Below are 26177 nucleotides of genomic sequence, written 5' to 3' on the forward strand. Positions count from 1 at the left end.
TAATCAGAAATCAAGCAGTGAGTTGTCAGTGTGTAACTTTTTTGCGTTTGAGCTACAAAGCTCTCTTTTTTTCTTTTCTTTTTGCCGTAGTGTTGGAGCACACCCTTTTCCTTTACAGCAGTACTCTTTTGCCCTTTCCTAAAAGCCCAGACTCATATGTGGTTTGGTTCAGGTTTAGCCACAGTGACAGTTCTCTCTCTTCTGTTAGCAGGTAACCACCTGCCAACTGGGTGGGAAATACACATTAAAGCATAAAGTTCAGTAACTACATCACTTTTGTGAAGTTAAGTTAATCTTGTCAAACAAATTTTCTGGCATCTCCATCTCCTTTACTAAACTTCTTGTTCATGCCAAATGATTAACTTCTCTCATTTTTACCAACTTAGTGTGAATTTGAAAGCCCCGGTCATAACACTTTAAAGAGTCCCTTGGTGTGCCTATAAAAAGCCATGCCAAACAGCATTCTGTGGGTGTGGTTTGCAAATAAAGGTGACACTTTGTCTTTATCTTTAATAGACACGTTAGGGTATTCACTGTTGTTCAAACAGGCCGGTTGTCTCGTCTTTTAAAAAGACAAATCCACAGATTTAACTTGAAGGAGAGCACTCATTTCATATTTTCACTTTAATTAATTTATTTTTTTATTTATTTTTTGCTTTCTCTTGCATTGACTGAAGCCAGTGAGACTGCAGAGGTGTCTGCGTAGATCAGCAGTTAATAGATGTAGACAGATGGGCCCTCTCATGTGGGTGACTGTACTGTGTACTTGCAGAAGAAGATAGATGAGCTATGAGATGAAAGAGTCGGGGACAATTGAAGTGGATAAAGATGTACTCGAGTCAGTTTAAGAAAACTGCAACAGGAAGTATAATGGGGCGAGCGTCTGCGAGAGATGACTGCTGACTCATCCTCTGACATAACAGATCTGTCTGCGACTTCTCTCGTCACCCCAAAGTGGCTCTGGCAGTCTCTCCGCCAAGCTGTTCCTGGTTCACCTCAAATATCTCCAGCTGAGCCCGCTTGAAAGCAGCCTCCTAATATGAATAATGTACTAAATTATACTGAAAAGTCCGAGAACTATGAAGTATCTTGACAATGATAACCGTGTGTTTCCTTCCGTTTCTTAGGAAAGCGATTTCCCGCTCAGGCCTCCATTACCTCGGCCCACCTCAGCCCTCGCTTCCTCCTGCGTCCAACGGCCCCACCAAGGAACTACGTACCTGTGTGGACTGGACGGTCAGAAATGCACATGCACATTTATTTTATATAACTGTGAATCTGAACAATGATGACATTTTTTTCCTGGTCCCAGTCTGTGTTGTCCCTATTCTGTCTGGCTGATTCACTTGTCGACATTTGCATTTTTATGCCAACAGATTTGTTAGCAGACTGGTTTCAACAGCCATATGTTCATGTGGAAATGGAAAGCAGTAATTTGATTTTCCTTCCTTTTTTTAATTCCTTACAAGAAAAATGCCGTTCTATCTCAGCGTGGGAAAGAAACTTTTATGTGTCACGACTTTGTGACGCGGTTTATTATTCGACATTTAATAGGTTATATTTAAGAAACATGAATCACGACTCAAAAGCACCAGATTAAAAACACTTTGGGTTTTAAATGTAGTGCTAATGCTTAAGGAAATGTCAACATGAATTGGAAAGTATTGTCAAAAATGCTGTTAAAGAACCCAATAAATGTATTTTTAAAAAGTCCTGTCTTCCTGTCTCCAGTTGCGCCACTCCAAACCTGAGCTTGTGATCTGGTGAAAGCAGGTATTAAAACAATGAATCTGCAATATTCACCAGATTGTGCAGTGTGTGGCACGGCAAGTAAACAGTCGTCAAAAACAGTCAAAGATGCATTAAAACAATGATAAAAATAATTGAAGCAGTTTTTTTGATGATACACCAGGATGACAATGTGAATTGAACCTAATCTGAAAGCAAAAAGACCAATGAGACAGTTTTGAATAGTATTACTGAAGCAGGCAGATAATTTTTTTATAATCATGAAATAATTTAAAATCTTTTCCATGTTGTTTTTCTTTCAAATTGTTTATCACCTTCTTTCTTTCAAATCTTCCATTGCCATTTAGTTTTATTTAATAAAATCAGATTACTCTGGGTCCAAGCTGTAAAATCATATGAATCATCTGAAGGTTTTTTTTTCTTTTTACTTACATAAACTCTTTTGTGCAAAAACTTTGCAGACTTGAAACAGATTTTTTTTCTTATGATTATGGTACAATAAAGCCATTCAAAAAAAAAAAAACATGACAAAGAAAAGAAAATAATAGAGCGTTTTCACACGAGCCTCCAAAATTCAAGAAAAAGACATCAAAGTGCTTCAAACTCAAGAAGAATATGTAAAGGTGAAAAGGTGCATTTCATAGAATTAGTCGTATCTATTGAAAATTTGCCAGCCACATAGAGGCTTTGTGAGGGTACTCTATGTTAATGGATGTCAAACTATGTATACTGAGGTGTCCAAACATGTCATTAAGGATACGGGGGAGGTCGTCATGTGTTGTTTTTATGGGGGAAAGAGTTAAATGGGGTGGACATCTGAAAAAGTTGTGTAAAAATATATTTAAAAAAAACCCCCACCCTCTGTCCTTTAGTGTTAGTACCACTACCTCCATTAGTTATTTGATTTTATTGTATTTTATGTATTTATATATTTGTACTGTGAACCTACTGTCAAAAACAAACTGGTTTATCTGCAGTGATACAAAACATTTCAAAAACACCTTAATTTCTTATGTAATTTCTTTTTTGTTTGTTTTTGTCCATCAAAAACGAACAACATTTACGACTTCCACTTTCCCCATTTTTCACATTTGCAAAGCCATCCCGCGGGCCGGATCGAAACCTTTTGCGGGCCATTTCTGTCCCACGCTCCATTTGTTTGACAGCCGTGCTCTAAATGATTCATGCATCAATAATGAAAAGCAAATGCAATGTGCTTTATTATTAATAGGAAGGTGTAAGTAGATAAACAGTTGTGGGCTCACATCTGAGATTTCCCTTGGGCTCCGTCTGTAGGGACACTTCCAGCACGTCATTGCTGCCCTTTATCTCTCTGCACGGCTCTCATGCACTCACTCATATATTATCACTGTGCTCAGACACTCATTAATATACACTCAGGGGTCGATTCATTGAGACCTTTAAGGTCTGCTTTTAGGTGCTAATAAGTCCAAAAGGGTTTGTCCATATTCCCAGCAGGGCCAGAACACTGGTAGAAGATGTGTAACAGGAAGTGGAAATTTAAACAAATGTCCATTCAAATTGATTTTCTAGTTTGTCACTAATTATTGTGACTTTATGAAAAAAGTGCTGCACTATGACAATAAAACCCACATTAATTACTTCATAAAAGATGCAGGAACGTCAGAATGTCTGCTCCTCACAGTAAACCCTAGAAAGTTGGTTGAGGTTAAAAAAAATTTAAGTGACTGATTCTTTTTAATTAAATTGTTATTTCAAAGTGCTTTTAAAGATTTTGGGGCATTTGCAGGTAATCCAGTCTTTAAGTGCTGACGTGACGAATCCAAACTACCCTGCATTTAATAAGGCTTTTGTGTTTTTAACATGTTTTAATACTTTGTATCTTGTTCTATTTAATCTCAAAAAGCCCCTAAAAACAGTCAGTGATCACTGTCGGTTTTTCTTACCACTACTCATTTTAAAGCTCAGTTTTTAAAACGTTACCATGTAACTACAGCCCAGCCCATGCAGCAGTATATGAATGACTAACCTCATATTGTGCATGGATTATGTCAGTTGTTCTCCTGACTGAAGTTCGGTCCGTTTACAGCATCCTACCATGCAATTGCACTTGTCCCTGACTAGAGATGGCACGATACCACTTTTTTATGTCCGATACCGATACCGATATCATAAATTTGGATATCTGCCGATACCGATATGAATCCGATATAGTGTTTTTTAATCAACAAAACTGTTTTTTAAAATATCTTGCTGCATTTTGCAAGTCTGCAAGTTCATACTCAAGTTTAAAACAACAACTACACTAAAGCTATTCTGTTATACCTGTATACAAAAAAAATATTTCATAGTTCAGCAATACTGATCAATCTAATAAACTTAGACCTACACCATCCTCCCTATTCTGGTATTTTAAAGAGTACTTAGCGTAAATATTAAGCAACCTAACTAACAGGGTTCCAACTCCCAGCAACAACAAAAATAAATAAATAAAAAATAGGGAACCACCCCTCACGCGCCACCTCATGATGCTTAATCGACGTAATCAACCTTAATTTGATGCAGTGTGAAAGAAAATGCACAGAAATCAATTATTTTTCAAGAAATATTAAATAGATTCAACATCTTTCTTCAACAAAATTGCAGACTGCACAGATGGTACCTTCCCAAAGTAAAAAGTACTATAGCTTACTAGGGTATATATATATATTAGACTTAATAGTCACTATATACAGTAATTGACTTCTATTCATTTTACACCAAATTAAAACTTTGGGTGTCAGATAATTATTTATTAACAGCTTGACATTTTAAATGAGAATAAGAAAGAAAAGTATGTCTTTGTGCCCCCTTTTCCCAGTTAATGCCCTATCGGCCCCCCTGGCTAAACTTTGCTAGATCCGCCCCTGCACAGTTACCAGCCGTCAGCTACGTAGAAAAAGATCCTGGTGTAGAAAGTAATATTAAATAAATTGTAACAACAGCTTATCAAGCTTAAACGTGCTGCTGTTGTTCAGCCGCTGGTTTCCTCTTTCTGGCGCAAAGTGGACCAAAAACAAACAAGAGAGACGGACTCGCGACAGAAAACCCGATCAGCTGATCAGTTTCACGATTGAAGTAGCAGCCGGAGAGCGAGAGGCAGTCGCTCGTTAAGCTTAACACAGGAATGCTTTACAAACATTCAGAGATGGACTTACACACTTGCTTTACTTCTCTCGGGGATAACTTTGTCGGAGATGAAATGCCAGGTTGCTAGCGAAGCTCCAAATGCTATCCAGACCACCGACAGGTCCCGCATGCCACAGCCGCTCTATCACGTGATGCATACTGCTCCGACGTGCTAACGTTCTGAGGTGAGTTAAGGCGTGTTGCAAGTTTTGTGAGGTGCTTTCGTGATATTTAATGGATCGGATTACATTTTTTATTTTTCTCCGATATCCGATCCAGTAATTTAGGTCAGTATCGGACCGATACCGATACGTAATATCGGATCGGTCCATCTCTATCCCTGACCACCGGGAATCCTCACGTTAACTTTTATCGAGTGGAAAAAAGTTAGCGTTCATCCTCCAGCTTCACTGTGTTTATTATGCTAACATAGCTGTGTCGCTAGCGATCACGTAGCACATCGTTATATACCAGGTAGCCAAACTTCCTACAAACGTCACTGTTGTTTAGTTTTCTGTCTTCATTTATGTCGGAAGTGATAGCAGAGCTGTACATCTTAATTTGTTTCCGAAACCCCGCAGTCAGGACATGCTATATTGTATTTAGATGGAAGCTAGCGAGCTAACTCCCTGCTAACTTCTAATTCCGTTAAATGTCATAAATTCCGTTTTTATGGATGCCTGGATGTTCAACTGAATTGTTACACCTGGTAGAGCAGCCACACTGATCATGTTATTACAGATGAAGGAATTTAGACAGTTTTTCAACTCTCAGTGATCGCTTGACTTATGGACCTGCAGCGGAGTTTAGGCCCAGACACGGCTAATGACGTCAGACTTAAAGACCAGATATAACAGTTTTTATTGCCTGTTTACTTTCTTCAACTTTTTGCCAGTAACTCTTTATTATAAATAAAATATTGGAATAATAGAATAGAATAGAATAGAATTCAACTTTATTGTCATTGCACATGCACAGGTACAGGGCAACGAAATGCAGTTTGCATTGAATAACACATTACTCTTGATGTAGGACCTTGAAAGGTTAGTGTATGTAGGTCACTGTAAAGTTGTAAGGCTGCAAAATTATATTTTACAATGCGTGTTTATAAGTTTTAAAGAACCTATATTTTTGCCACATTACATTTTGTAGCTCGTTAAATGTACAGGAGACAAAGAGTTTAGATGCGTATTGTGGAAATCTTTCTTCAAGCCTTGCAGATTCTTTGCCCGATTGCTAAAGATATGCCTGCATTGGCTTGGGAAGGAACTGCACTTCCTGTTGGACCATGTTATGCTCTTCTGGCTGTTATGCACATTATTCATAAAATTGAACTTGGATTGAAGTAAATAAGACATAGTGATTTAAATTAAACCCATCTTGCCAGAATCTCTTAGATCCTAACAGAGTAAAAGTGGGACAAAGACTGTTTGTGTGGGCAAAGTGGGACATGTCATGTCTTGCCAGGGGTAGTCTGAAATGTTCACATTGAATTTTTGATCCATATTTTACAGTTGTAGTGATTTTTATCCAATTATGACATGGATAATGTGTCACTTTACATATTTTGCCCCAGCATAAAAGTTTAAAATAACTCTTGCAAAATAGACAAAAGCAATTTCTCAGAGTATTCTGCTGCTTCATTTCCTTTGTGGTTTTTTCCGTCATATTCAACAAAATCTGCAAAGTTTGTTACTTTCCTTGATGAGTGCTGCATTCGAAAGGAATCTTCTGACTGTAATAAAAACTTTTCCTTCATATTCACTTAGTAAAAAAGTGCATGTCCCACAGTACCAGTCAAAATGTGGGACATTATCTCGAGACAAGGGATAAAAATGCCATGCAGTCCCACATGAAGAGGGATATCTGGTCACCCTAGTCAATCCCCAATGTTATGTTGACATGGAGGGACCCCACGGCAGAGATTTACCCTATTAATTATTATTTTTACTTCCCGGTTTTCTGGGCCAGCTTTTATATTCTCAAAGTCCTACTGAGCTGAGTCATCTTATTACCCTCCCATTTCAGCCAGGCGTTGTCCCAGATAGATATACACATACAAAGCCACATCCAGACCTATACATTATTAAATTCCATATATTTTATGTTTGAAACTAGTGTGAACCAGTAAAAAAAGTAATTATTTACTTTTACTTTGTAAGATAGTTGCCAAGCTGATAAATGAAGTTAAAGTTGTCATATACATACAACATACTGTTATTAGGAAATACAATCAGGGTTTTTCTTATGTTGCAAAAAAATCACAAAAGAGAGAGGAAAGTGCAAAATTAAGATAATTAAACAAATACAAGTTAATTATATAATTAGCAAATGAAACAAAAGGTCTTCCAATCCATTTTCCATTACTGAATGAATGAGCAAGCAAAACTATTCACATCTGAGCTGAGGGAGCGTGATCACAGCTGTGCAGTAAACCCGGTGACACAATTTTACTCAAACATTCAGCCTGCATGCATTTACCTTGAATGTCTTTGTACGCATATACACTGACATGTATTACTCCATGTAGGAGTGTGTTTGCACATGAATCAGTAGTGTTTAAATTAACATGCACTGTGAAGTTACCCACCTACTCAGCAGTGGCTGTTATGTGCTTGACACACTTGTTGACCTCATTCGCTGCCATGTGCTCATGTCTATATGGTTGCAGTTAAATGTGAGTGAGACAATGTTGACTAATTTTATGATTATTCCCCGCTCATTTTCTCTCTCTTGTCTGCTTCTCCGTAGGAGAACGCAGTGAATGGGGATCACCTGTGGATGGAGACGAGCTGCTCAGGAGAGCTCTGTTATCTTGGAGAGGACACCTGCGTGCTAAAGACAGCTGTGAGTAATCTATAGTCCTTATACAAATCCTATGTTAGCATGTCAGATACAGTGAAAGACTTTTGTTTTTTCTAGAATATGTATATTTATTTCTTTTAAGTAATGGTCTTATGAACATTAAATAACTGGACTAAAAAGAATCCCAAAAAGATTTTGCTCCTTGTAATCAACTCGGTACCCAGATCCTCAAAAAAAGAGAAGCGAACTTCAGAAAAAAGACAATGCAACAAAACATGTATGGTTTAGAACAACTAACTAGTCTGACTGACTTATTGTTAGATCCAAATCCTCTAAAAAACTCCCGAAAGGTCCCGAAATCTTTTCAAGTACATCATCTTCAGGCTTTGGTATATATTTGTATTTTTAAAGGGAGGTTTCATATTTGTCTTATGCACTCATAAGCATTTGGTTTAGGCGTTATTCCCCCTAGACATTTAGCTTTTTGGTATGCAAAAACTGAGACTTATTAATGTTGCTCAGCTTTGTTATTTGTATTTATATTTGTGTCCTTCTGAATACAAACCAAGTAGAAGTAGTTTTGGGTCCCTCTTCGAAAATGATTTTCTCACACATTATTAAGAATTTTATCCTTTAGCAGCATCTGTGAATCATTCAGTGAAACTTTTTGAAACTGAAAATGAAAACTAATGCTAATTAATGCATTTTTAAAAAATCTTTTCAGTTTGAATTGATTTTTAAAAATGGATATAATGGCATCTTAAATTAATTTTATATCATGGCCCACATACAGCCCACTTTGGTCTTAAGTGGGCCAGACCAGAGAAACTCTCCTTTCTGTTATAGTGAAGACATTTAACTACACATTTAGTCCCTTTGATATCTTAATATAAGAAGTAACTTTTTTCTGCATAGTAAAGAAACACTGTGATCAGCGCAACTGTTTGGGTTTAAATTGTCAGAAATAAATGTGCAAAAAATACAGAAAAAGTTCTGGTAGCTCTTTACTCAGATTGTCCCTTAAAGTTTTAGAGTAGTTAATGAAAAAACAGGAAGTTGTCTGTTTATCAATTCATTACGGTTGTGTAGTATGATTAGCTATTGGGGAGGTCTTTATCGTCTACCAGCCGACTCAGTGGCCAGGTCAGTGTTGTGGCTGCTCTCGATATCATTCATCTGATTCACTTGCAAAGTTCAGATGACCTCCAACTCTGCCATCTGGGAGTGCAGCTGGTGACATTTATTGTTTTGGCCTCTGTCATGTTGGTGTTTTGGAGCCAGACGTTACCTTATATTGACCAAAGGTTGATGTGCCAATTTATCAGCTATTGCTAGTTGGCTTGGTTGTGGTCTTGTACACCCCATTCCCCCCCCCCCCCACCCCCCCCCCCCCACCCCCTTTAGACTCAACCCTGCGACAGAATGTAAGACGGCTGCCATCAACATCGTGCTAGACTAAGTCAGTAGTTTGTCTGCAAAAATAGACTTTTATTTGAACTTCTGTAGGTTTTCTGTAGGTTTCGCTGTGTACAACAAGCAACTGTCGATGCATGTGTGGAAATGTGACAATTGCAGAGTTAATCAGCCTGAACCAACCATGACCAGAGTCTCTTATATCAGCACCTAATAATGCTGCCCGAAACACATCTGATTCTTAAAAGCTTTTTCATGCAGCAGAGTTTTGTCTCTTTAGTGCAGCTGCAGAATAAAAAGGCCTGTTATTGCTGGTGCTATGTTAATGAGACAAAAACAAAAAGCAAAAACATGATGACTCTAAAATGTGGCATCAGGAGCAGGTAATACAAAATTTCCGTGTAGTACCAGGTTGTGATTTTTAGTGCCACACATGAAACACTCATTGAAACACATCATTTGTGCTTCATTTGCAGAGCAGGTGGTCCCAGTGTTCTGCAAAAGGAGCGTTTCGTATTCTGTTGTAAATGCTAAAACAAAGCATTATTTTAAACAGGATGCCACACTCTGATTCAGGTGAAACATGTCCACAAAGCAGAGAATTAATTACTCCAAAAACAGAGAAGGAAGTGTGTTCTGAAGTGTCGTTGACTACAAGCATGCAGGGCTGCAAAGAAAGAGTCTGAATGAGAGCTGTTGTTGACCTTTTGTCCATCTATTCAGCTCTTACAAGAAAAACAGCACCTGCTATACAGAGCTGAGAAACAGCCTTTAATTCACTACACTAATGTAATGACATCTTTGTACATTTCCACTGATGGAAGGTAATTATAGTGCACGTATAAAAACACATTAAGACGCTGTCAAGATTGAGCTGCAGCAAGAAATAATCTCTCTGTGGTGATTTGTGTTAGATAAATGTCCAAGAGGATATGCCGACCTCAGAGGAATCTGAGATCGCTTTGACAAGTCGTGGCTGACGTAAGTAAACACATTCCTACCTGTTTTCAGCGGGATCAGCTCGATTTAATCCCAGTCATGAAGGAACAACCAGGCTGTCTGAAGGAAGCAGCTGAGGTTTTTACCTCATGTAAGGCAAATGCTGCAGAAAATACCTCCTCTCTCCTATTACACGCTTAACAAAGAGTGTTTGAGAAGGAAGTAAAGACCTCCATGGCATGCTTCATAATCATGGATTACCATCCACCCATCCATAAATCTGTCCATCCACCCATTCTCCATTCAGTCCATTCAATCCTCTATACCCTGGTATGTTTCTATTGGAATATTCCAGATTGCTGGGAATTCTGAAAGAAAGAGAAATCTGATTACAAATTCTAAACACCTGATTACAGCTAAAAAAAAGTTATGTAAAGTCTCAGTTATAAGTTAGTTTTGATTTACAGATCACAAGTAGCTCTTTAAAATTATATTTGACCAATTAAGATTTGTACAGTTGCACATTTCATAATGTTATTCTCATCATCTCTTTTCTGTTTTGCCTCCTACTCTTCATCGGCCTCCTCCACCACTGCTCTGTGCTCCCTCATCTACACCTCATCCTCCTCTTGAACTCAAGTCGTGGCTCTAAAACAATAAAATGTGCATTAAAATGATGACTTATTCTCCATTTATTCTATTTATTTATCATTGTCAGTCATGCAACACTCCCATCTCCAGACAGCTGACAACAAGTCTGCTATAACCAAAACAGATTATGCCAGCTAAGGCTTGAGTGTCCTAAAATATGTTAAAATGTAGTGTGTACAAAACGGTTTTTATACACCAACAGTCGTAGCATCACGCCAGTTGGCCATGGCTGTTATGGGGTACAGATGGTTAAAGAAATTTTTTCGGAAATGATGGCAAACCTCTTTCTGGGACAAGAAGGGACTATTCCATCAGTGTTGTTTTGCCAATCTTCAAGCTTGGACATGGTGTGAAAAGAATTTCCACCTTGCGTTACTCTTGTGAATGCATATTGTGTTGGAAAACGACAGATCGTTTTGGGAACCACCTCAGAAACCTCACCCCATCTCTGAGGCTGAGCCCAGACCTAGAAGCTTGTTTGCTGCTTGCATCTCACTCTTTAGTTCGGTACCCACAGCCTGTGGGCAGAGCTGAGGATCAATCAGACAGTAAATTCACATCTTCTCCTAAATGCTCAGCTCTCTATTCAGCAGAACAGACTGGTACAGTGTCCGCCTCACCTCAGACATGGTACTACTGTACTTAGACATGCCGGTTAGTAAACACTCATGAAGTCTTCTTAGTATCCTTCATGTTCTGGGGTTGTTTCTTTTTGATTAATTGGATTGATGTTTTTAGCATCATTTCAGTGAGGACCACCTTACTTAAAGGAATATTGTTATTTTTGTCTACTGAAATCTATATTTGATGGCATGGCTCGGCTCCTGCCTGGGACCTCCTCATTCTCGCTATATTATGATTATTGTCTTGATAGAGCGATGTGGTTGGAGGTGTGATACAAAGCCACAATCTGGCCCACCAACTGTATGCTGGCTGGCATTGAAATCAGCTGATCTACTGGGATTGTGGCTGAGTATGATTCCATTGATAACACATTTAAATGCCTCAGTCCCAATGCTTGTCTCTCTGCTCAGCCATACCTTAAATCCACTCATAGGTAAACTGAATGAGACTGCTGATCTGATTACAGCTCAGCGCTCTTCTGGGAAACTTCCCTATCCTGGTCCTGAGTTCAGCAGTGTTAGGCAGGAGTATTTATTCAAGGCTTTAATGCTTTGCCCGACTGGTTTAAAATTTGTAGTGCTTTATAACTACTGGTTATTTGGTGATTGTAAAATGTGTAAAGTAAAATGATGTCATACTTTGTTTCCTTTTCTGTGAAAAACATGCTGTTAAAAGGCTACCGGACATTAATTGTTTTACACAGCTGTTTAAAGTTCCCTGACAATGACCATTAAAAATGTATTTTGTGTGTAATAAATAAAGTTCCTCTGTTTAGAACCTTCATTTTTCTTGGAGTTTTAACTCTTGTGGCATCTTGAAAAAGGATGTCTTGCTTGTCTCAGCATGATAGTTCATGTAAGAAGCTGATCTTGTGGCGGGGCTTTCCAAGCAGAACATTCAGAGCTACTAACCCATGAAAAATGAGGGTGAAACGTTGTTTTTGTTGTTGTTGTTTTTTGGGGTTTTTTTCTTTTCCTTTTGTGTGTGTGTGTGTTCGTGGGAGTAGCTCTGAGTATTGCTCAGTGTGACATTCAAGAGTGAACTCATTGACTGGAGATGAGACCACTCCATTATTAGTTGTCATATTATTACTCATAATGAGTAGTTTGTCTGTTGCAAGAGCAAGGGAAGCACGGCAGTGTTATTTATTGAAGGCAAATCGCACTTTGGCATCTTGAGTGTTTGCTTTTTTTTTTTTGTCAGTCACTGTGTGATAAATTACTCTGCGCTTTTAATTCATTCTTTTACCTTAGAGATTTGTTTTTTGTGGGTTTTTGTGTGTGTGTTTGTGTGTTTTTCCCAGCCCCACAGCAGTAAAGATTATTTTCTGGGTCTGGAAATTGAAGCTGAAGCTAAATTACCTTAAACCTGCATTCATTTAAATGGCCAACAGGGGGCGACTCTTGTGAAATAATTTTGTCTGTAATTATCTCACTGTAACCAGAACTTCAGTGCTGGTCTCGGTTAGGCCACCTGACCCTCGTAATGTCTTATTTCAAATAACCAGGATACCAAAATTAAGTTTTAAAACCCACGTCTACAAGCCAGTGGGTCTTTCTACAATGAATTCGTCCAAGCCTCATTTGTTTTTTTGTACATTCCTTTCACCATAAAAGTCTATAAACGTTATGCAGTATGTGACTGCTCTAGATAAAATGGCTTAAATGTACGTAAATCAGCTTAAAACAAATTATCTAAATTTCAATTTAGATTTTAGAAATGTCAATGCAGGATTAAATTTCTTAATACAGTAAAAATGTAATATTTAAATGATTAAATATATTATTACATTCACTGTACATAAACTGTTAAAAGGTAAGGACTATGGTTGCTGATTTTTCTTTTTTATGTCGTTTGTAATCCATGAATGAAAATGTTAAAAAAAAACAAAAAAACAAAAACAAAACCTGAATTAGTTATATAAAACTAATTCAGCTAAAAATATGCACAATTATTTATCAAATTGGTGAAAATTTTTTATTTATTATTATTATTATCATTATTATTATTATTTTAGTGGTTCACAAAAAATCGTATGTATTTTATTAGTGATAAATGTATATATTAATAACAACATATGGCTTTTATTCATGATTTTTATGTATTTTTGCATTTTTTTAAAAAGAAGAACATACATGTCACGGCTGGCGGAGTGAGCCGTGTGGAGTGGAGGAAAAGGAGGACCCAAAATGCAGCAAACTGATGATACGAGTGAAGTTTATTTACACGGTGGCAGTGGCAAAAACAGGGAATGAAGCATGAGTAATGACAAACCTAAACTGGGAGAAACTAAAGAGCAAACCTGAAGTCTACAAAACGGAGAGCGGAGCAGAGAGACGCAGACTAAGGAACAGGATACCAAGAAACACAGACGAGCCGACAAAGAACACAGACCGACACCCACTAAATATACACACACACACACAAGGTAATCAGGTAATCACACACAAGAGGGAAGAACAGCTGAACCTAATACACATGAGGACCGGAGGAGACAAGCTGAACACAATGACAACAGACACAGACTTTCAGAACAAGACAGGAAATCTAGACCCGAACCGGACACAAGGGGGGAGGACACAGAATAGCTAGAACAGAGGAAAATAATCACAAAACACAAAACGCTGGGTCAAAATGACCCAGGACCATGACAGTACCCCCCCTCCAAGGGCTGGCCCCAGACAAAACAAAAACAGATGACCAACCCAGGGCGGGTGGCGGGGGGTCCAGGACGGAGGGACCTACACCGAACAAACACAAGCTCCAGCGAACCAAGTGGCTCGTCCAAAACAAACACACATGCTGGAGCACAAGGACAAAACACAGTTCAGGAGGCCGGCCCGGAGGCCGACAACTCAGAAGTCCAGGACAGTTCATCTTCAGAGGCCAGCCACGTCGGCGACACAGATCCGAAAGCCGACCGAGCGGAAGGCAGCGGTGGCGGAGTGGAGGCAGTTCAGGGGGCCGACCGTGCACACGGCAGCGGCGGCGACGGGGAAACCGTTCAGGTGGCCGACCATGCGGACAGCAACGGCGGCGATGACACAAGTCAGGAGGCCGACCGTGCGGACAGCAATGGCGGCGTCTAGGAGGTCGTCCATAGTGACGATGACGCTCCACCAGCGGCCTGGCAGATGACCGCCGACGTCGAGGCGGCAGTTCGGGACCCGAAGGTGGCGTGGCCGTCGCAGCACCAGACGAGACCGAAGCAGAGGCTGGACCAGGCGCGGCTGAAGCTGAAGCGGAGGCTGGACCAGGCGAAGCTGAAGCGGAGGCTGGACCAGGCGAGGCAGATGACGATGCTGCAGCCGGGGGCTGGACGGGCTCCTCGGGCCCTCCAGCTGACGAGTCTTGGGGCTGGACGGGCTCCTCGGGCCCCCCAGCAGGCGAAGCAGGAGGCTGGACGGGCTCCTCGGGCCCCCCAGCGAAAACAGTCTCTGGACCAGTGGGCACCGGGGCCCCTGGAAGACACAGGTCAGAACCAGCAGGCGCACGGGCCTCTGGCAGGAACGGGTCAGAACCAGCAGGCGCACGGAGCATTGACTCAGCTCAGGCAGCGACAGCCGGATGCAGTCCTCAGCTGGCTTCTTAACCTCCAGGGGTCCAGAGTCGGCCAGGGGCTGGAACCCAGCCTCTGGGGAGGCCCTGGAGTGTGTCACAGTCTCAGAACTGGCCAGCTCTTGAGGAATGTTTTCAGTATTGTGTGGTTTGTCTCTCTGCTTGGAATGAACAGATGAAAAATAGTTCTTTTCAGGTTGGATGGACTCAACTTGAAGTACCGGAGGAGTTGGTGAAGATGATGGCTGAATAGGTGGCTGAGCTGATAAGGCTGATGAGTCTTCTATCAACTGAGCTATAGACTGTGCTATGGACTGTAACATAGTTTCCAATAAGTCTGGCTGTGGTAATGACTGAGCTATGGGTCGTGAGGCTGAATGTGATGGAGGTGATGACCGAGCGGCTAACTGAGCTACCGGCTGGGCAGCTGACTCAACAAACAAAGCCCCGGAATAAACAGGCACACAGTCCAAAACAGAAAAAGGGTCCTTCTCACTCACCACAGCCGGCAGTTCCGAAATCCTAATCTCCGGCTGTGGGGTGACGCGCCGACGGCGCGATCGTCGCTTCCTCCCGGGCAAAACCTCCGGCGGGCCGGGCAAAACCTCCGGCGGGCCGGGCAAAACCTCCGGCGGGCCGGGCAAAACCTCCGGCGGGCCGGGCAAAATCTTCACCGCCGGGCTGGGTTGGGAAGCGGTAGCAGCTGGAGGGCGAAGGTGCAGCTCATGAAGAATGAAGTCCTGTACGAGCGGGTGAAGAGAGTCGAGTAGCCAGCAGTGAGCAGACATCAGCTGCTGTAGCCTAGCTTCTACAGCGTGGTGAGGCTCTTCCTCCTCATGCTCGAGCCACAGGTTGACCAACCTGGAAACGCTGTCGATCACTTCCTCCCGAAACTCCTGGGACGGCGCGGATGCTGCTGGGTCCATGTTTGGTCGGCTCGTACTGTCACGGCTGGCGGAGTGAGCCGTGTGGAGTGGAGGAAAAGGAGGACCCAAAATGCAGCAAACTGATGATACGAGTGAAGTTTATTTACACGGTGGCAGTGGCAAAAACAGGCAATGAAGCATGAGTAATGACAAACCTAAACTGGGAGAAACTAAAGAGCAAACCTGAAGTCTACAAAACGGAGAGCGGAGCAGAGAGACGCAGACTAAGGAACAGGATACCAAGAAACACAGACGAGCCGACAAAGAACACAGACCGACACCCACTAAATATACACACACACACACACAAGGTAATCAGGTAATCACACACAAGAGGGAAGAACAGCTGAACCTAATACACATGAGGACCGGAGGAGACAAGCTGAACACAATGACAACAGACACAGACTTTCAGAACAAGACAGGAAATCTAGACCCGAACCGGACACAAGGGGGGAGGACACAGAATAGCTAGAACAGAGGAAAATAATCACAAAACGCTGGGTCAAAATGACCCAGGACCATGACAATACACAACATTAGAATTTCTTTTTCTTTTAATAGAAAAAAAATTAGCCAATAATCTGAAGTTCTTTGTAGAACCAAGCAAAGATATCAAGGTTTTTTTAGGGGTTTTTTTAAATGTTGATATTGACATGAAAGTAACATAAAAGACATTTTCTCTAAAGATTGGGTAGTGACACCTATACCTATAGAAGAGTCAGAAATATAAGCTAATGTTCTTAAAATCCTTATTTTTTCCATTTTGAATAATGGCTGGTGAAAAAAATAACAGAAACGGACTCCTCAAGCCTGGAGTGTCACTGTGCTGTTAATGGTGCTAATAAAAGTCTGCCACTGCTGTTCAAACTGAACTGGAGTAAAAGTAAAATGTTGGGGGACCTTGAGCACATCTTGCCAGTGTGTAACAGCAGGTTGCTGTTAGTGTGTTCTTACACTGCTTGCGTTTGTTTCATTTGCTGTGTGCTGTGTGTGGATTTTGTGTGTCTTACTCTGCCCTTTGTACTCTCTTTTTAAGAAGTCGGCCCCCAGGAGGAAATGTGCAGCCTGTAAGATTGTTGTTCACACCGGCTGCATGGAGCAACTAGAAAAGGTAACACACACACACATACACGCACAGACACACACAGTCATGTTGTCATATCCTTGTGGGGACATCTAATTGAAATAATGCTTTCCCTAGGGTTAGGGTAACCCTGACCATGATTGTAACCCTGTCACTAAAACCACATTTTGAGTCTTAAAAATGCCTTCAGACTTGTAGGGTTGGGTATTTTATCCACATAAGGGCTGTTGATCCCCACAAGTATTGCAAACTTCCAATTTTTCTTGTCCCCACAAAGATATGTAACCATAGTACACAGACACACACACACAGAGACACACACACAGTTTATTGTTCATACTTCATTTTTGTCATAGTTCTCGATCCCTGGTTTATGCTCTTGGGTTCTGAGACTCAAATAAATATAATATTAAATAGCTGTTCCATTATTTCTAAGATCTTTAAATGCCTTTGATAAGATTTGTTATTTTCTTTCCCTATGTAAATTAAATGAAGCCTAGGCATGATAAGAAAAAAAAAATATTTTATTTATCCCAAAAGCTACAGCAGCTGAAAAACATTAAACATAAAAAGTAATAATTAAAGTAATAATTGGTAAAAATTTAAAATAAAATTGAAAAGTTATATAAGAAACTGAATATAGAATCAAAATACCTTACTAATTATTAGCACAAGCACACATGAGACTAAAAACAACTCCAGGTTATACACAGGGTTTAACAGGGTTGTAGTAACCAATGTGCTGCTTATCTTACAGGTATTACCTTCCAAAGGGTTATTGCATGAAGTACTCCATGAAATCGGAAATTTTTCTTGAAATGAGTCTTACACTTGACAAAGCCTCTGGGCAGTTACAAGCACATGAAGGTTGTTTTTAAATCAATGCCGTGAGAGCCGTAACTTAACTTCAGTGGTCACTGAGTCATGAAAAATGTCTGCAAAGTACCTGAGTAAAGTTTAATGACTGTGCCTGAACATTAGGTTAAAAAGCCTTTTCCCCTTCAAGCCATACTTCTACTGTGCATGTAGAAGTCTGACAACATTACTGCTTTATTAACAGATCAATTCAGAGTGGTGATATGTCTCTGCTCATTTTCCAGAGCACTGATTATATGAAATACTTGTCCATATTATGCTAGTACTAGTAGCATTAGTAAGAATGCTACTAGTACTAGCACTACCCCTGTACTTAGCAAGGCAGTATGCTCTCCACCACACAGTTTAAACTGTCATGGACCTCTGCTGTTTACTTGCAACATGACTGGCTAATAAGTTTCCCATTTTGGCTTTTGATTGGCTCTTACTAAATTCTCACATGAACCTTTACAAGAGATAAAACAATAATTCGCCACTGTTTAAAAGTATAAAACATTTAATTGATGCATAAGGTTCAGAAAAGCCTAAATGCAATGTTGAGATGTGAGAATTCGGGCTCTCAGGTGGTTAAAGATGCTCTGATGTAATAAAGTTTACTGTAGCTTACTAATAATTTTTGAAAGGTCTTTATGTCTGTGCATCAAAGTTTCACTGATCTTGGTTTTGTCCTGGCTTCCTCTCCCCACCCCAACCAGTCACAGCAGATGCCTGCACTTTCCTGAGCTTGGTTCTGCCGGATGGTTTTTCCTGTTTAAAGGGAGTTTTTCCTTCCCACTGTCACCAAGTGCTTGCTCACTGGGGTCTGATTGTTGAGGTTTTCTCTGTATTATTGTAGGGTCTTACAATTTAAAGCGCCTTGAGGCAAATGCTGTTGTGATTTGGCACAATAAAATTAAAATGAGTTTTAGCATGAATATATTCCAAACTCTTTCACCCCTAAGTTTAGCCATCTCAGTCAAATACCAAATCCTAACAGTAATTCTAACTAACCCTAAGTCTTAAGGCAGTTGGAAAAGATATATAATTTTTGTGATCATAAATAAAACAAATTCCCAACGGCAGCTACAGATGATTTATGTTAATTTTTAGTCTGAATGAGCGATTCTCGGGAAAACTAAAACCATCTGCCAATTTTGTACAGGCATAATAACACACACACACACACACACACACACACACACACACACACACACACACACACACACACACACACACACACACACACAGCTACACACACACACACACACACACACACACACACACACACACACACACATTCAGTGAGTGTATCATTATAATTATAGATGTCAGCTTTTCAAAATAGTAGCTTAACGATTGCCTGCATGTGATGCATTTATGGAGCATCTGTAAAAATGTAGCTGTGAAAAACAACCTCCCCAGATGGAAACTACAGCTTATCTCTTTTTTTAGATAAACTTCCGATGTAAGCCGACTTTCAGAGAGGGAGGATCCCGAACCCTGAGAGATGTAAGTGTGTAGCTGCATAAATGTGAGGGAGGAATCAGCTTTTTGTTTGAGGCGTTAAGTGAAAGAAATTGTGTTTCTGTGTTTGCCGGCAGAACATCCTCAGACACCACTGGGTTCACAGACGACGACAAGAGGGGAAATGTAGACAGTGTGGAAAGGTGAGTTTGCACTCAAAAACACATGCAGCTGCACACAGATGTTGTTCCTGTTCATGCAGACTGCCTCTTTGTTTCTGCAGAGTTTTCAGCAGAAGTTCTTCCACAGTAAAGAAATCATCGCCATCAGTTGTTCGTGGTGTAAACAGGCCGTAAGTCCGTTAATTCACGAGTAAATATGATATTTAACCCCACTAAGATGTTATTAGTGGGGAAATACAAGTTGTATTGTGCATTGAAGTGGATTAAATATAAACTTAAGCACTACAGGAAGTTTCTGTACCTATTTCCAAATATATATTAGAGTGACATCATTTGTTATTATTATTATTTCCACATTAACAAGGTCATGTAGACCCCACTCATGAATAGGCTGGTTGTACTGACACATCTGTAATCCCCCCAGTCTCTCATTTCCTGCTGTGTCTACAGCTGATTTTCTAATGTAGCCATACAGTAAAGTAAAGATAATCAATCATTTATGTACCCAATCTGTCTCGAGGCTGGAGGCGGAGAACTGCTAGTGTCACTGAAGGAAAGCACCTTAAAGAAAATGATGCATCACGTCCTTGTTTTTTGAAAATGTGGTTGCATTATTTAAAAATATTACATGTGTCATGGGCTCAATAGAGTAACTGAACCTATTTAATATTTTTGTATATGGTTACATAAATTCAAAATGTTCCCAGAACAGGGAATATGTCATAGGTTCAGTACTGTAATTGCACCCATTTAATGTCTGTGGCTCCCTTTATTTCCTGCTGTCTCTACAGCTGATTTTCTAATACAGCCACAAAATAAAGCAAACGTTGGGTACATAAATGATCAATAACCCGCCTCAAGGCTGGAGCCAGAGGACTGGTAGTATCACTGAAGCAAAGCACCATTTAATGTCTGTCACACAGAGCAGGGATGTCAAACTCATTTTACATATTGGGCCACATATATCCCACTTTGACCTTATATGGACCAAATCAGTGAAACTGTCCTTACTGTCAGTGTAAAGAAGTTTAACTACATATTGAATCCTTCACATATCTTAGTATAGGAAAATAGAAGTGCAATTTCAACAGTAGATGCTGTAGTTAATGGAAGAAATCTGTCAGCTATAATTATTATCTTTTTATTTATTCATTACTTACTGCAGATCCTCCATAAAAATATTGAAAATTCTATTGTAGCTAAAAAAACCCAAACCTAACCAAAAAAACCCAGGAAGTTCTGTTTTTAAATGTGTATCTATTTCTCAGATTCTCTGGTGTCGCATGAATGGCAATGTCAGTAGGAGATGCTGTAAAACTTCTGAAAATACAATTAAAAGTCCAAAATCGCTGCCTTCCTTCATACTTTCCAAAGCCATCCTTGGACCGAATTGGAGCCTTTGGTGGGCCAGTTCTTGCCCCCGACCCTTATGTTTGACACCACTGAGGTAGCATAAGAGAAGCAAATATTGGCACTCAGGGTGTTTTGTTTTTCTTATAAACAGCTGTGTTAGAGCACCACACACGGACAATAGAATAGAATAGCCTTTATTGTCATTGTACAGAGTACAACGAAATTGGAGTGCCACTCCCTTGGTGCAAGTTTCAATAATAAATATAAATGTAAAATATAAAAAGTACAAAAAAAACAATCGTAAGTACTCAAACAATAGTATGTACAATATATACAGGATAGCAGCATTGGCACAACATGTATGATAGTTTGGATTGCAAGTTTAGCGCATGACACGACCCTGAGGAGTGTTTTTTTGGGCTTTTTTTCCTTGCAGTTCCACAACAAGGTAACATGTTTCATGCTGCACCAGATAGAGGAGCCGTGTTCACTGGGGGCCCACGCCGGTGTCATAGTACCACCGTCCTGGATCATCAAAGTCAGGAAACCACAGGTATGCTCATACCCTCGCCGAGCACCCTCCTCGATCGCTCTGCTGGTTGATAAAGTTCACTGGGTGTCATCTTGTGACAGTAATGAGAAATGATTTTGTCGATCTAAGTTTAAGACTCAAAAAGAAGGCGTGTCACAAGCTCAGTGTGTGCTAATGTGTGTGTGATTTTTGGGGTATGATGAGATGCGAACTGACACGTGTCTGGTCTGTCTGAGGGAACTCTGGGATTGTGTCTCTGTTATCACACACAGACACGCACACACATACTGCATATCTCTGTCGCGTCACATGCTTCATTGCACTTTTAATTACCATCACAGGGGACGTGGTGACAGTGAACTAACCACTGAACTCTGTGTGTGTATGTGTACCTTAGAGCTCCCTAAAGAACTCTGCCAGAAGAAAAAAGCGGACATCTTTCAAACGAAGGACAAGCAAGAAGGGATTAGATGTAAGTGATATTATCAGTTACACTGTCATAATACATTTTTAGCTCATGTTTATCCTTCATGTGATCTCGACTCAAGTAAAAAAAAAAAACATTAAACTAAATAAAAGTCGTTGCCGGCTGACTTCAAACTGTGTTTATAAAACATCGACTTCATTTAGGTATGAAATGAAAAATTCTTGCTTTAAATCTGCCTGGATTCTGATGGCCAGCAGGGGGCGACTGCTCTAACTGTGCAAAAAAATTAGATCGAGTAGAGGTATTTGGAGAAGTTACCTTATTTCTTTTCATTTTAAACACACTAAATGTTTTCTTAGTTATTTTTCTTTTATTAGTCTTCACTTGAGCATGATGAAAAAATATTTACAAAAAATATGGAGGAGGAAGTAGAATATAACTGAGGGCATGGCTAACCTGTGATTGACATGTCGGTATTGTATCTGTGCAGAGCTGTTTTTCAGTCATGTCCACACCTCGCTCTCATGCTTAGTTTAAAGAAGAAAAAAAGAACAACACCAAAATTGCCAAATCAAACCAAGCTCTAGGAAGCTATGTCCATCTTTGCTATACAGTCTATTATTGGATTATTAGGGTCATCTGATCTCAAATCATCGCGGGCTTCTGCTCCACCATCTGGAACTGGATCGACCGACTGATTTTCATAAAATACAAAAATTGATATATCAAGCTAAAATTTCTCAGCAGTCATCATATATGCCCAAACTTTGCACCATATTGAATGGATCATGATTTTAACATTTATGTTATGTGAACATTCTAATATTTTGATCTTATTGATCTCTTAGGAGTCTAAATGGCGTCCGTTCATGCTGAAGCCTCTCCCCTCTCCCCTCATGAAGCCCATCTTGGTTTTTGTGAATCCAAAGAGCGGCGGCAACCAGGTGAGCAAATGTCTTTAATCTTCTGTTTTCATCTGTTTGAGACGCCTTCTCTTCTCATTGTTGTTTGGAGATATTGTCGCTGCCTCACCTCGTCTGTCCTCAGCCTGTCTATAATTAATTTTCATTGTGAGGATGTCGGTTCAGACAAAAATTTGGTTTATCAGATGAACTGAGCTGAGCTGTTTTCACACATGAACTCCAAACATTATCGGGAGATTCGGGCGGAAACATCTTCAGAAGTTTCACAAATGTATCACACAACAGGAAACGGTTAGCTTCAGAAGTGTTGGCGCTGCAGGAAATACTCCGTTTTGTTTAGGCGAGCATGCAGGAGGTAGGACACAGCTGTGAATCCACCGGAAGATTACCTGCACAGCTCTCAGATATATGGACAACACGCAGATTTGTACTGGGGAGTTAAACAAGTTAAAGGCTCATTCAGCTGAGGCAGATGTTTGCATCTTACCTGCAACTCCGTCAGGTAAAAGTTCAGGGCTCCACTGCTTACTATAATCTTTTAGACTTCATCAGCAACATCTTCAGAACATAACACTGGGTTTAGTTTAAGATTTGGAGATTCATTTCTCAGATTTTCACAGATTTTTTTTTAATTTGCTTGCTGTTAGTGGCAGCTTTTTAAATATTGTAACATGAAGGAAGCTGAATTTTTTTCTGCTTTTTCTGTAGGGTGCCAAAGTGTTACAGATGTTTATGTGGATCTTGAATCCTCGTCAAGTCTTCGACCTTTCGCAGGGTGGACTGCGCGAGGCGTGAGTAATCTTCCCTTGGGGAGAGTGCTGGTGTTTCATTACAGCCTACACAGTTAGGCTGAAATCACCCTGAGCTTGACAGTTTAGTACCAATTACCTACTTTAAATCTTCATTTCACATCACCCTTATCTCAGTCCACCTCTGAGGGGGGAAAGCCATCTTTTCACTCCTCTTTTATTTAAATCCAAAGCTCACAGGTGAACAATTTTCATAAAATCTGGACCAATTACACCCACTCAACACTAATCAGCAGTCTTTTATTCTATAATATTACCTCTCTGCTTTGTTAGGTTGGAGTTGTATCGCAAAGTGCCAAATCTGAGGGTCCTTGCCTGCGGAGGAGATGGCACGGTGACTATACATCTCTAATAGCCACTATTTTCTATTCTAAATTTCTACAACTTACACTTTGCCTTCATGTCTCGCTGTAGGTGGGTTGGATCCTGTCTGCTCTCGATGAGCTGCAGATGAATCCCCAGCCTCCGGTCGCTGTGCTTCCTCTGGGAACAGGAAATGACCTCGCCAGGACGCTCAACTGGGGTGGGGTGAGTTCCTAGCCTTGACTTCTGCTGCAGAGTTGATGGAGAGCAGCAGGGCGCAGCGGTGTGCCCTCTCTGAGTTTATGTGCAAATTTTTTGCACAACATGACTAAATAAATTAGATCTAACGAAGAAAAAGAAGAATAAGAGCAACAACAGCTCTTTCAGCATAAAAAACAAAAACATATTTAAGGGATTTAGAGAAGGGAACATTTGCGTTCTTCATGAGAGAGATGGAAATTTCCTTCTTCAGATTAAACATGACAGGTTTATAGCCATGTTGAGTATGCTCAAATATTAATATGCAGTAAAAATAAATTCTCTATTCCCCACCACCTCGGAGAGCTACAAAATGCCTCACCCACATTCCAGGATGTCTAAAAGAGCTCCCTTCCTCCATATAATCTCCCCCCCTGACCCTTAAGCCCGTTTGACCTCTTCAAAGCACAACTAAGATGACATGCTTGTTGGTGACATCACAGCAGCTTCCTGTAATTATGTTTCCTTTTTAATTTTAATTTTCTGCAGTTTTAAACAACTTTAAACACAACACAGAATCAACCCTCTGACAGCAAAACGGCTCGCTTAGCGCACCCCACCTCACTGGGAAACATCACAGCAGTGACACAGCTGCAGTGGGTGTTGTATTCAGAGCAGGTTTAAGTGTACAGAACAAACTGAGGTACAGAGTTTATAAATCCATAGGTCGAGTTGGCAGTTCACTCAGGGTTTTTCGTGCATAGGAAACAGAAAGGGTTTGGGTTTCCCTCAGGGGAAAATCACTTATACTGTAAGAAAAAACAAACCATTTCCATCATTTTTTTAAAGTAGGGTTTCATTTCCTCAAGCGTAAAATACACTGTTTGTTTTCACATTCCAGAAATAATAGAAAAAAACGCATGGATGTCTTTAAGTAAGGTATCCCAGACTCATCGTTTCAATTATATGTGGACCAGTTGTGCTCACTGAGACTCACACACCAAAATAATAAGCCGCAGTTCATTGCTGCAAATTTTCTGAAATCTCTTTGTTATTATATTGTTTATTGTCTCATAGGGGGTCCAAACAATCGTTTTTTCCCCAGTGAGCTGTAAAAGATCCTCGTCTATTGCACAACAAACACAAAGCAAATATCATGAAGACACAGCTGCTAAAAATGACAAAACAATTTCCAAACTTATACAAAGAAAGTTCTCTATTCATTAAGAAAAGCTTTACTCATTTCATTAAGAAAAACACAGGAAAAATATGACCAAGATTTGTTGAAAGTAAACCAGAAACCCCACCATTTTACTACTTTTAGAGATTTTGATTCCTCCGACTACCGCCCGGAGCACAGAAATGTGAATAAACGTGCTTATATATTTCCTGATATTGTTGCAAGTGCTGATTATCATCCAGCATTGACAGCTGAATTAAACAGTGGGCCACCAGCCCTACAAATAGCAAAAAAAACCCCAAAACAATAAAACCCCTCTGGGGTAAGAAAACGACTCAGTTGACCACAATCTGCAATCTACTGACATCTAGTGGTGAGATTTTACACACTGTAACTTTAAAGATGTCTAGAGGAAATAGTGCAATTAAGTACATTTTTCAGATGTACCTTTTTCACTCTTGAAAATTTACAGTTTACACAAGCTAAATTTATGGTAAAAGACTCGTATGGAGTCTCAAACATAAAGCATATTGTACTGTTGTCAAGGTGGAACTTTTTCTAGAAATAGCCTTACAAAAGCTGGAAGTGTGGCATTTGTTGGATTATGAAAGGCGAGCCCTCCTCTGCTGGTTTTGACCTTCCTCTCCCCAAAACTTTCAGAAAGTCTGACAAAAATCTGCAACTTGTTCCTAAAACTCTGATGAAGCACTAAAGTTTGAAGAATCTGCCTCTTGACACACGTTTCAATAACAGCACTGCAGCAGATCTTTTACGAGCACCCACATTCTTCCATGAGACTTTTCATGAGATCAGCTATGTAGGCTTGTAGTGAGGATAATACATCAAATATTTCACGTATGAGTCAAAAGTTAGAGTGAAAAAAATTGATATGTCAGCAATTTTTCTTCACATTTTTCAGATAATTGGCATAAATGTATTAGTAAATTGATAAGAGGTCTTTACAAAAATCTATTTTCTGGCTGACATGCTGCAGTAAAATGACAGCATGCAGTACAGTGGGGCAAAAAAGTATTTAGTCAGCCACCGAT

General features: G+C 40.1%; 2 protein-coding genes across 4 annotated transcripts in view; one reads left to right on the forward strand and one right to left on the reverse strand.

Moving 5' to 3' along the window:
• dgki (diacylglycerol kinase, iota) overlaps positions 1–26177 on the forward strand; it is a 97955-nt gene that overhangs the window by 45866 nt on the left and 25912 nt on the right. For both annotated transcript variants that reach the window (XM_080885974.1, XM_080885975.1), the window contains exons 2-13: positions 1128–1236; positions 7651–7746; positions 16855–16929; positions 19210–19266; positions 19359–19424; positions 19505–19573; positions 21193–21309; positions 21686–21760; positions 22564–22659; positions 23347–23429; positions 23721–23781; positions 23862–23975. In XM_080885974.1, the coding sequence (XP_080742100.1) occupies positions 1128–1236; positions 7651–7746; positions 16855–16929; positions 19210–19266; positions 19359–19424; positions 19505–19573; positions 21193–21309; positions 21686–21760; positions 22564–22659; positions 23347–23429; positions 23721–23781; positions 23862–23975 (1018 nt within the window). The remainder of the gene's footprint in view (positions 1–1127; positions 1237–7650; positions 7747–16854; positions 16930–19209; positions 19267–19358; positions 19425–19504; positions 19574–21192; positions 21310–21685; positions 21761–22563; positions 22660–23346; positions 23430–23720; positions 23782–23861; positions 23976–26177) is intronic.
• Positions 13596–16419, reverse strand: LOC308399035 (uncharacterized protein). Of its 2 annotated transcripts, none has more exons than XM_080885976.1 (2): positions 15516–16419; positions 13596–15473 (listed from the first exon to the last, which is right to left on the reverse strand). In XM_080885976.1, exons 1-2 carry the CDS (start codon positions 15813–15815, stop codon positions 14211–14213), a joined length of 1563 nt encoding a protein of 520 aa, XP_080742102.1. In that variant the 5' UTR covers positions 15816–16419; the 3' UTR covers positions 13596–14210. The 2 variants fall into 2 exon arrangements, with proteins under 2 accessions (XP_080742102.1, XP_080742103.1); XM_080885977.1 differs by having other exon boundaries at positions 13596–15047; positions 15390–16419.

Source organism: Rhamphochromis sp. 'chilingali' (genome assembly GCF_963969265.1).
Source record: "Rhamphochromis sp. 'chilingali' genome assembly, chromosome: 7".
Taxonomy (NCBI): Eukaryota; Metazoa; Chordata; class Actinopteri; order Cichliformes; family Cichlidae; genus Rhamphochromis; species Rhamphochromis sp. 'chilingali'.